Source organism: Branchiostoma floridae, chromosome 8 (assembly GCF_000003815.2).
Source record: "Branchiostoma floridae strain S238N-H82 chromosome 8, Bfl_VNyyK, whole genome shotgun sequence".
Lineage (NCBI taxonomy): Eukaryota > Metazoa > Chordata > Leptocardii > Amphioxiformes > Branchiostomatidae > Branchiostoma > Branchiostoma floridae.
In genome coordinates, this window is record NC_049986.1 from 23,476,598 (window position 1) to 23,489,257 (window position 12,660).

General features: G+C 39.6%; 2 protein-coding genes across 2 annotated transcripts in view; both read right to left on the reverse strand.

The window, feature by feature from the left end:
* Window positions 1–3,355, reverse strand: part of LOC118422061 (ganglioside GM2 activator-like) — a 41,171-nt gene extending 37,816 nt beyond the window's left edge. Inside the window, exon 1 of the mRNA XM_035829571.1 lies at window positions 3,214–3,355. The gene's annotated coding sequence lies outside the window, so the exon portion shown is untranslated. The remainder of the gene's footprint in view (window positions 1–3,213) is intronic.
* A 1,890-nt stretch (window positions 3,356–5,245) lies between these two features.
* LOC118421988 (tyrosine-protein kinase receptor Tie-1-like) lies at window positions 5,246–8,111 on the reverse strand. Its single transcript, XM_035829492.1, has 8 exons — window positions 8,099–8,111; window positions 7,905–8,015; window positions 7,389–7,561; window positions 7,118–7,237; window positions 6,780–6,859; window positions 6,061–6,201; window positions 5,575–5,665; window positions 5,246–5,323 (listed from the first exon to the last, which is right to left on the reverse strand). Exons 1-8 carry the CDS (start codon window positions 8,109–8,111, stop codon window positions 5,246–5,248), a joined length of 807 nt encoding a protein of 268 aa, XP_035685385.1.
* Between the last annotated feature and the right edge of the window lie 4,549 nt (window positions 8,112–12,660).

Below are 12,660 nucleotides of genomic sequence, written 5' to 3' on the forward strand. Positions count from 1 at the left end.
ACAAGACGGTACTAGATACTAAACAGTGACCTAAATTGGATTTCTGTATTTCTCGATTTCATCATTAGAAAATCATGTAGAATGTAGAAGTATAACTTTAAACACAACAAAAAAACACCAAGCTTCATCATGAACCGTAAAATTCGTTGGGTCATGTGTCAATTTTTAGGTTGCACGTTATGGTGAACGGTCTTTTGAATAAATGGAGTTGAAAGCTTCTTATCTCAATCATAGCCTAATGCTACCGATTTCCTCACGATGATTTTCCCTGGGATAAACTTTCCTAAACGACAGTCCCGTAGGACTCTTTGTGCTGTATCCTAACTTATTGTTTCTTATATTAAAACCAATTTTTGCTTTACGACAAAACGTTCCTTATGAATCATCTAGACTAGGGACACGAGAGAACTAAAGTTGCTAATAGATACCGAGTCGTGAAGTACTCATGACGGTTTCATATAGGAAAAGAAAGCAAACATGTTGACATCGTTACACAAAAGGCAAGTTAACGCCTTTTTTGGCTCACAAAATTAAAACGATTTGGACTCCCCATCAAAGATCTCATTGAATTTTATCAGGGTTACATACGGCCTACTTTAGAGTACGCTTCCCTCAGTTTCGAGCCCGAGTATCACGGCGCTGCAATCCATGAAGATCGAGCGAGTACAAAAGCCTGCCCTCAGTATCATTCTTGGCCCCCAATATACGTGTTATAACGAAGCCCTAACATATTTATGTCTCCCATTCTTAGAAAACAGGAGGAAAACCTTAGCCTTCAGTTTGCAATCTGCTATCTTTAGAAGCTGGCCACCCACAACCCGTTCGGAAATCCATGCTTGAAACCTAAACGGTGCGAACCAACTTTGCATTCCATACTGTGTAGAAGTAGTGCGATGTATTTTAATGTTCACCGACTGAATCAATGAACCGATCTTATATTTGTGTCTGTTCTCTTAGGAAGAAGTGTCTGGAAACTTTAATGGAGAAGGGAAATATATATTTTGTTGCTCGAGGCGGGGGAAAGGTTGCCAGTGAGCTTGGGCTATAACAATCGGGTAAATGGAAGAACGCTAGATATTGCACGATCCAGTATTTGGCAAGAAATTATTTTCTCTTGATTTCAATTAAAAGCTAATGACGGGAAAATATCAGAAGCCACACAAACAGTTTTAGCTATTGCGTCAGACTGTGTTTGGTAGCGAATATTTTGCAAAGAAGGGGCAAACATCTTGACCAGAAGGATTAAAAACTTCCCATGGCATGAGATGTAATAACTGCGTACGTGGAACCTGAATCACAAAAAACGAGATCTTCGGCTTGTTTGTTCCGGTTGTTATTCCTGAGTGTTTTGAATGAAATTGTTGAGTGTTTTGGTGCTGTACATTTTGTAATCGGATGATCAAAAACAACTTAATAGATAGGGATGGGAGAAATACAAAGGACAATCGAAGCCCTACCCTTGTCTCTAATTTAGTTTTGGTATGCACCTAAATTTAAGTTATTAGAACATTAGAAGTTTAAATCCCTAGCAGAAAATTTTGAGTACATTACGGATACAATATCTGTTCAAGATGATTGACTGAAATTTTCTGTTATATTCTAAATTATCTAAGTCTTCTTAGAAAATAATAATTTTTGTTATTTGTTATGATTTACCCCGCAGTTTCTAGCATTAGAACACTGTGAGTAGCAGCAACGAAAAGTAAATTAACAACCATACCACTTAAAACACTGTTGTAAATAATATCTAGTGGAGGGGGAATGGAGTGGGGTGGGCAAACTACTTGACCAGAAAAAATTTCCACGGTTGCATACAAGCTTTTGTTTGTTCCGGTTGTTTTTCTGTACGATTTGAATGTATGCAGCAAGAAGACCTTTATTTTGCAATCTGATGATCAAAACCGTACAAAAAATGCATTCGCATTGAGTTTTCATCTGATAACTGCTCGACTTTTCCTCTGTATTTATTTGTTAGCTTGTCGGTTATCAGTTTGGAACTACAGAGCTGCCTTGAATAAAACTTACGGAAAAGGGAACGAAAAATGACTGCTTGTTAGCTAACCGAACGGTTAAATTAATTTATGTTCGATACGTTTACATACAAAAATCAACAGGGGTGGAAATCCAATCGAAGAGTTTTTGAGATATCAGTAGGTAAGACGCATCTGGTCTATCAACAATGCGGGAATTTCGTTTTCTGTTGTTTTATCTCTAACCACACCTGTGAACTCAGAACAGTGGCTAGAACTACTTGCATGTACTAACGATTGAAAATACTCATTTTTCTCAAATGCAGTCCAGTAAGCTGCCCACAAGGAGCGTCACGAATCTGCTAAGTAAATCTGGGGTAACTTTCAGCTTAAGCGCCGTGACATACATTTTCTACTGTAACTACTGTAACACAGGCTCGTACAAACCCTACCCACTGAGAAAATGTACCCCTACTGATACTTTGTGTATCGTAATTAGAATAGACGAGAAGTCACCCCTTGGATTGGTAAGGGGGCCTTTCCACTAGACGGCGATCGCGCTGCGCTCTCACTGCGACCTAAATAGGATATGGGTAACCTTCGCTTTCACACTAAGTATATCATACAAAACGTAAAAGTGTGACTGAGAAGACAACAAAACACACAAAGTGTAAAAAAAATTCGTTTTTTTTCTATTGAATTCATTGAGCGATCTGTCAATTTTGAGGTCGCAGAGAGAGCGCCGTCCTAGTGGAAATGGGGTATAACAATCAGGCCAACATATCTGACCGTCACTTGTCCCCAAAACATCTAAATTACTACAGGATCATGACAGAGATTATTTTTACCAAATAGGCGCATTCTACAAAATGATCGTCCGCTACATACGTTGTTTGAAGATAAAATAATAATGGCAGCAGAAACGTTTAGAAGTGGATTCCCACGGTTTGTACTTATATGAACCTTATATACACAAAACCGCAAACCTTTTTCTCCAACCTTGTCGACAAACTCGGTATACAACTTTTGCTTTTTGCGTATAACGTACTTGTATTGAAGCTAAGAACAGATTGACATAAGGGTTGGTAAAATACTGAACTACGATTGGAGAAGTTTAGTTCTGCGCGCTTACGCTGTTTACAATGTATGTATAGGGAGGGTGGGAGGATTTTGTTCTGCGTTGAAATAGAAGGACTCCAAAAGACGGATTGACTTAAACATAAAAAGAAGATAATCCACACACCTGATTTGACTGTTGAACTTGAGGAAACTTGAAGTGAAGCGACAAATCTGCTGCTCTCTCCTCGTACGCTAATATTGGATTATACAGTCACAAAATATTCTTTAGCTATTCGCTTCGAACCACCTCTCACCTCAAATGGCCATACAATATTCTGTATCTATTCTTTTCCCATGACCTTTCACCTAAAATGGCCATACGGTATTCTGTTTCTATTCTTTTCCCGTGACCTTTCACCTAAAATGGCCGTCAAAACATACCGCTGAAAAGCTATGTTTTCTTCAATGTAGTATATGGGTCATATTACTTTGTTTTGTTTCCGGGGTCATATTGGGCGTTGGAAGTCCCCATTGCAAAGAATGACTCGACTCACGCACGCCTCCTTCGGTGATCACAAGTTTTGCAAAAGGATCATATAAACATTGAAAGAAGTTTGGGATATTATCTTTGAAATCTTTATTTAAAATACTAGTACCATCTTTCAGACATTTTGTGTCTGAAGTGTGTTGGTGTTTACATACACTCCTCCAGGGAAAATTGCATTTAAAGCTGTTAAAAAAGACACCATATTACAGTACCAAAAATTGAGCCCCTGTTTGTTTTTATTGTAGGTTGTCTGGTTGACTACTAATACGCAACGCCCTAGGCTGGGCACTACCTAAATCCAGGTAACTACAAAAATTAATGGAACATAAATTATTTTATCTTGTATTCTTCTCCTTTGGTAAGCTCCATTGATATGTATGGTTCCAGAACATGTAGCGGAAACAGAAAATCTTACAAACGGGTTCCTGTGGTTTACGCTTCTACAGTAATCCCCAACTTGGTGTACGGACAAATCCATAGGTAGCACTCTGTGCACAATTTACTATGTTAGATTATTACTTTTCCACTACATACAGATGTATTAAAGCCAATGCCAAATTACACACAAAATCCAGCAAGGATAGACAAAAAAACTGAAACATATTAAACTACTATTGTGACACAATCTGTGCCTTCACGCCGCTTTAGTGTCTGTAAAGATGTTAAGGAAAGGTGGGAGGATATTATTGTCTCTGAGAGAAGAAAAGGACATCAAAACAGATTGAATTAAATTTGAAAAGCAGATGCACATCTGTTTCGACTGTCTGTTGAGGAAAATTGAATTGAAGCGGCAAATGTAATGCTTTATTCTCTTACGGTTATGGGATTATAGTATCATACAATACTCTTTGACTATTCTTTTCACACGACCTTTCACCTAAAATGGCCGTCAAACCAAAGCACAAAGAAGCAACTGATACATTATTTTTATGTTTGATATGAGTGATATTACCTCATTTCCGTTTCCGGTATCACGTCTGTGTGTTGTAACTCGAAAGTACAAGGGATGGCTCAACTCAAGGCTTATCCACGCCCCCTTGCGGAGCTCGAAAGTTGTGCAACACTTCATGTTTCAAAGGCTAAGGAACCTTTCCTGTCCATTTGTTTGACGCTTTGCATTAAATAAAGCAAGGGATGGGCTGTTGCCATGAACTTGGTTTTGAGAAATATCTACTTGAAAGGTTTGTTCCGCGACTTTTGAAATATAACTTGTTACACTCAGATTGACAAAACAGTACGCTTTTAAGTAAATGAATAGGGACAAATAATGGTATGTCAGACGGGGAGAACTGGTACTATATAAGTTTTTTAAGTAGAATTAATTTTATGTGACGAGTAAATACCAATAGTAATATCGCTTTCTTTCCAAAAACGTCACAAAAAACTTGCAACGAACATGGATATTGGTAATAAACTGTTAACATTTTTAAGGGATTTCTAGCGATAAACATTTTAAACTCCATATTCTGTAACTGCACCAATAGAGATAATTCATTTTTACCTCTTTGTACATATATTGCAAATAACAAAATAAGGACAGCATTGAATTCTAATTTTATACTATATACTACAATAACACAATAAACCTAAGCATCAATACCTTTTCTAATGTAATATATACCCTTGCTACCATGCAGACGACATTGTCTTTTTAATGTCTACTGTGGTCTCACACCACGGTGATCGGTGCCCCGACCGCTGCGACAGGAGCATTGAAGCAAGGAGCTTGGTTGAAGTAGAAGAAGCCCTAGAAGAAAATGAAGAACAACATGTCACTGACGAAAAATACTGGATAGTAGTTGAAACATCTGACCGTTTCCAGAATCATAATTATCCAGTTGCTTGAGTAACTACTTTTTGGTGTATCTTATTACCTAGGAAGAACAACTTTATCGCAACAACGACTGTTAACCTAGCAACATGTGAGCAAATCATAACTGACCACTAAAAACGTCAAGAACCAACATAATGAATTTATCGCTTTTTAAAATATCTCACATTGGGGTCTGCCTCCAGTTGCTCTCTGATTGATGTTGCCTCTGGCCTGTTCTTCTCGTTAAACTTCCAGCACTGCTTCATCAGGTCATACCTGCAAGTCATAAATATATGGTCTGTAAAGTTCAAGATTTATGAATTGGAGACTCATTCCTAGTATCCTGATCAGACTCACGATTTTACGAGATCACAATCTCCGTCTCGACATTTTGTATGTTGCGTACATGGGAAGTTGAGGATGAAGTGTATTTTGGACTAGTTCTCTATCTACTTTCTCAAGCAATGAGAGCGGCGGAGGACAGAGATAGGCGGGGGGGGGGTGGTGGATGGGCTAGTAGGGGTGCCCCATTCATGATAGATGAGGTGAGGTGTGAAAATCACATTCAGGCACACATAAACAAAATCATTTGACATAGACGCATCGTCAAACTACTTTAAGCCATGCCAACAGAAAAGATTAAGATGTGATCAAACATAGCGAGACCTCACCTTTGGTATGTGCACATCTGGGGCTTGGGGAGTCTGAAGTGGTTCTGCAAAGCATCGTACAGACTTTCTGCAGTCTCTATTCCAGAGTAAGGCATGCGGCCCAGCTGCGCCACTTCCCACAGCAGAACCCCGAAAGACCAGCTGCATGGACAGTGAGGACATTTGTTCATATGAGAATCGAGGGGTAAGAGTAAGCGTGGTCATCGTATGCAGCACTGAGAAATATGTTCATTATGATCATTGGTGTTAAGCTACCCATAGAAACCTGACGTTTGGAGTGATGACGAAAAATTGTTGGTCTCTACAATTGAGTAATTAGATGTCAAACCAATACTCTTTCTAAGCTGCATGATTATATGTTATAACGTTCTTTTGAATTCTCCGTTACTTCAGATTTTTCGACAAATGAGAAGGTAAACAGGCATTTGCCGATGAGTTCGGCAACCTGTTTGCCTGACCTGCACATGACTTTTTATGGTAAAAGAGGGGTGTGCAATTCCTTCTCCACCCTCTCGTCTACTGACGCCCATAGTCCCGCAGGTGCTCCAGCATGTACTGAATTTGAATTATAAACGTTCCGACTCGATTTGTGCATAATCAGTACTCAATTATGTCAATCACCACATGGCAAAAATTAAACAATTTTCATCAAACTATCGTTGAGCTATCCTCCTTTTAAGTTTTAGAATGTTGTAATATGGTTACAATGGCACACTCACACGTCACTCTTGTGGGTGAACCTAGCCTCGTTCTTCAGGCCCTCCGGAGCCATCCACTTCAGCGGCAGGAGGTCGTTACGCTGAAGGAATAGATAAAGACAGTGTTAAGAAACAGTGGGGTTCTTTCAACTATTATTGAACCTAGAGATTCGCGACCAAAGGTAACACAAATGCGTATGATTAAACTGTGATATTGTTGTGTGATTGATTAATTCACTAGCCATTGTTGGGTATAACACGATTGCTAAATTGTTGGCCGTTTTTGCTGTTTTTATTATTTGTTTTCTTTTTTTATACATACTACAAATACCCAACGAATACTATAGGGTGTGACCTACACCGTCCTGCCGATGGTACCCCACAGCGTACATGTCCCGGGCCAGCCCGAAGTCCGCGATCTTGGCGGTTCCCTTCCCACAGATCAGGATGTTCCGGGCAGCGATGTCTCGGTGAACAAGCTGGATACAGGAAGGACAACATATATGTAGTACTAGCGATTTGCCCGTAGTCTTTGGAACCACTTACATCTAATAGATGATAGTTAATCAAGCCAGATTGTCCAATTTTGACAACGTTTTAGACACGTTTGGAACTATTGTTTTTTTTTACCTTCATGCTTGCCAGATGCTCCAGACCGCAGCACACTTCCACCATCATGTTCTCGAAGATGTGCCGTTTGTTGACCAGAACGGTCCTGTTGAGTTTGGACTCCGCACGTAACGTCCACAGCAGGTGCAGGAGGCATCCTTGCTCTGCGTATTCCAGCACCAGTTGAAGTGGTCCTATAATTAAACCCATTTACAGTAGAAGCCAGTTATTTGCACAATGGATTAACGCACACTTCTGTTAACTGCACGGAATCACAAAATCCAAAACCGGTGCGGTCCAGCTGGATAACTTCGCCTTATAGCACCAGCCGGATAATTGCACGAAATACATTGGCAAACAGGCCGTGTAATTAAACGGCTTCTACTGTTCTATCATAGTCTGTATAGACTGGACTGACAGTAGTGGTAATAATATCATACTAATGCTGACCCTAGAATGATATGACGGCATTCAGAAGAAAATTAACAGTTACACATCCATTAACCAAAGACCACAACAAACAAACAAACAACTGACCATCTCTAAAACAGATGCCTTTCAGCCCGATGATGTTGTCATGGTTACCACACAACAACATAATGCAGGTTTCCCTCAGAAGGGCTTCCTTAGAGTGGGTCTCTTCTTCATCTGGACAAATATAAACATGTAAGCAACAAACAGAAAACGTTTCATCGTGCATTTTCGAATATGCTAAAAGAAACCATTCTGACCTGTTCTTGTCATTAATGTTACCCAATTTCATCCTCATAGAATAGTCTACTAAGGTTAGACATCCAGGTAAGCAATATTCAGCGTCACTAGAATGAACTAGCAGAACAATTCAATACAAGTACAGCTAGTCCATTCTAGTGACGCTGCAGAAGAGTGATGGATGTCACTCGAAACGTCCGGAAGTAAATATACGTTTTCAATCCAGTTGTAGAGATTGAATTGTATCTGAAAATCTACAAGTAATTACATTTTAGCCTCTTCACAGCCACCACCACGTCGTCTTCCCCAGGTTGCGACAGCGTTGCCTTGACGACAGAGGTATGTCCAGAAAAGGGGTAATTGTACGAAGTTAGTGTGTACGAACTTGTACGAAGTTAAAGGTAGATATAGACCGTAATCGGTAAACTTCGGAAGTGTTAAGTGACGTCATCTAACTTTGTACAGGTAGGCAGGGTTGGTGTACGATGTACGATGTACGAACTTAAAAAATCTAACTTAGTACATAGGGGAAGGGTTGATGTACGATGTACGATGTACGAACTTAAAAATCTAACTTAGCACAGAGAGGCAGGGTTGATGTACGATGTACGATGTACGAACTTAAAAAATCTAACTTAGTACATAGGGGCAGGGTTGGTGTACGATGTACGATGTACGAACTTAAAAAATCTAACTTAGTACATAGGGGCAGGGTTGATGTACGATGTACGATGTACGAACTTAAAAATCTAACTTAGTACAGAGGGGCAGGGTTGATGTACGATGTACGATGTACGAACTTAAAAAATCTAACTTAGTACAGAGGGGCAGGGTTGATGTACGATGTACGAACTTAAAAAATCTAACTTAGTACAGAGGGGCAGGGTTGATGTACGATGTACGATGTACGAACTTAAAAAAAATCTAACTTAGTACAGAGGGGCAGGGTTGATGTACGATGTACGATGTACGAACTTAAAAAATCTAACTTAGTACAGAGGGGCAGGGTTGATGTACGATGTACGAACTTAAAAAATCTAACTTAGTACAGAGGGGCAGGGTTGATGTACGATGTACGATGTACGAACTTAAAAAAAATCTAACTTAGTACAGAGGGGCAGGGTTGATGTACGATGTACGATGTACGAACTTAAAAAATCTAACTTAGTACAGAGGGGCAGGGTTGATGTACGATGTACGATGTACGAACTTAAAAAATCTAACTTAGTACAGAGGGGCAGGGTTGATGTACGATGTACGAACTTAAAAAATCTAACTTAGTACAGAGGGGCAGGGTTGATGTACGTACACAATGTTCGAGAAGAGGGAAAACTGGAGAGAGCCGGTGTGACAGCGATCTCGCCCCCCCCCCCCAAGAGCAGCTGGTTACTACATTTTACAGGTGCGCTACCTGGTACTATACTGCACCTGGGGAGTAACGTGTATGGTGTGTTACCTGGTACCTTATGGCACCTTATTACCGTACCGTAAGATGCCTGTCATACCTCGAAAGTCGATACTATATTGTTCGGTGCAAACATGACATTGAAATGAAAAAGACAATTTTTGCAGCTGAGGTGGCATAAAAACAGTGCTACTGCGAACGTATAAATCAACACCGTCTATTGTACGGAATACGTCAGCTATATGTTTCCAATTTGTCACAGTGTTTTCTTTCTTGTGCTGGAAACATTTCCAAAGCACTAACAAAAACACACGTGAATAATAGTTTCTCATTATAAACACTATCTACGCGCAAGTTGATATAGCTGTTGCTAAATGATACACAAACACTGGTAAAGTACCTGTCTTAAGAAACACGGGTAAATGCATCAGTTCCTAAATACTAGAAAAAACAGTCATGTTGGAGGTGAAGATATCCCTTGGCCAGGTGCATATACCAAAATGTGCGTTATTCTAATTAATACCTAATATTTGCATAATTAATAAAGACATTACATAGTTCTTTTGTGGTCACTTCATGGTAGAGACTTCATATTGGAGATATATAGGTTGTTTGAGGACAGGTGAATACAATGAAATACATCTTATGTCAAGACTCAGGTATATGCAATAATGGGAATACAAGGGACCCAACCCTCCTTGTCTGAAACAAGTTCAACTATCTTATTACCATGTAATTACGTTAATATTGATACTATGAATGGAGTTATGTATCAAACTCGTGTACTTATATCATTCTGAAACTGCATTTTGTGATTTATACCAATCAACTTCTAAAATGTCATGTAAACCCGTTTTTTTTGTGGGGGGGGCGAAATCGCTAAAGGGGGGCGAGGTAGGGGGGCGAGATCACTAGCCGGGGAGGGCGAGATCGCTAGCGATTTCGCCCCGGGGGGGCGAGATCGCTAGTGATTTCGCCCCCGGGGGGGCGAGATCACGGGGGGGCGAGATCGCTGTCACACCGGACTGCTGACCTTGTAAATTATCAAAAATAAATGTTCAACAAAAGATAAATGCAATACATGTTGCATTTTCATTATTTTCAGACAAAACATCGTTATTCTACATGTTTCACATTTACCATGTGCAACAGGTGAAAGTAGAATAAAATGCTGCGTACAGAGTTAGCATAACCCACAGCATAATCAAAATATCTTAACTTCGTACATCGTACATCGTACATTAGGTCCGCCCCATGTACGAACTTAGCATAACCCACAAAATAGAAAAATCTTAACTTCGAACATCGTACATCGTACATTAGGTCCGCCCCATGTACGAACTTAGCAAAACCCACAAAGTAGAAAACATATTAACTTCGAACATCGTACATTAGGTCCGCCCCATGTACGAACTTAGCGTAGCTACGTCACAGATAATTGTCGACGTTTAACTTTGCCGACAGCGGTTGTCGGAAGTTGTCGGAAGCTAGAAGTTGTCGGAAATTACGTGTGACGTAGGCTGATCCAAACTTCGTACATTTCACCCATTTCTGGACATGTATGAAGTACGGGATAGAATATATAGTTTTTCCTGAGGTTTTTCCTACATTCTGTCTTCCACCTGTCAAATCGATTCATTTTTGCGCCAATCTTGCAAAGAATGACTTTTTACAGTTCATTTTAAACTAGTCAGTATGCAAGGGTCATTTTTAGATGTAATGTTTTTGATTTCTCCACTTCAAATCAATGTGTCGCTGGAAGAATTCATCATCGCACGGAGGGAGGATTCTTTTAGAATTCAATTATGGATTATGGTGGTGATGTTCTTGAATTAATTTTTGCTCACAAGTACCACTGAAAGGGTCTATTATCTCACTAGGTGAATTTGTAGAATTTAATTTTGATGATCTGCAAAGTCAACTTTATAGTGGAAGTTTTTTTAATGTTCTAGAGTAACTTGAATTATCCTACGAAAAGTCTGTCCTCGCAAGTTTTTTTTGTAAAGACACCTTTCGAACAGTCTGTTTTGCATAGGGTTTTAGATAGGTAAAATATGCTGTATTTGCTAGCAACTATCGCCTGTTTAGTTGATATTGGAAATAAAATTAAAATAAGGTCAACGATAGACGATAGGTATAAGCAGTATAGCAATGGGTGTACCGACTTGAGTAAAAATATTTCCATAAAAGATTTTGTCGTTAGTAAATGGCGCGTTCATACAACATTCATTGGAGTACCTTGGGTATGATAGCTGAATGTGCATTGCCTTCCTACGGCGCTTGGGATAGCAGATGGTCATCCCGTGGTTCCGGCCGAACCTCGCCAGGACCATAAACGTGGAGCCCGAAGCTGTCTTATGAACCTGGATAGAAATAGATATGTTATTAAAAGTAAGGTAAGAAATAATTGAAGTTCAAAATGACGTAATGATCGTCATCATCATCGAATGATTGTTAGACCGAACTTGCGGCACCGGTACGGCACTGCGGGATTCAAAAGAAATTCAACGAATTCCAGAGATAAAGAACGAATTTGTTTGACGTTGTGTGTATTTGTTGCTTTCTAAGTCATATTACGCAATAAGTAAACTACAAAGAAATCGGCGGAAATTACACGGCAGTGCCGCAGTGAACGAACCCCGCACTGTCGCACTGGTTATTCAAGTGCAGTGAGATACCACTAAGTTTTGGATCAACGGCGTTTCAGAGGTTCTCGGTCTCACCCAGAGACAAGAGAAAAAAAATTATATACAAGAAGTCATGTAACATAACCAGCATGCACTTACATTGCTTACGTTTCGATGTCTCTCAGACACCTTCGTCAGAGCTTCTAACTGGAGTTCTGCTTCTAAGCGCTATATGTAGCCTATGTAGGTGGCGCTTTTGCAGTAAAAAAACAGCAATCCCAAACGTGGATAAGCGTTTAGTTTAACTCCAGTTAAAAGCTCTGACGACATCGAAATGTAAGCAATGTAAGTACCTGCTGGTTGTGTAAAATGAATTCTCTTACTTTTTATATTTGATGTTGATTTGAACCATTGTTTTATATTAATGTATGTAATCCAGCTCTACTTGTTTTGGACAAACATTCGATCTAGATATTATTATGTTATCAATCATAAGGCCACCGTTCCCAATATGCATCACACATTGGTGTCCGCATGTGGGAAACTATGC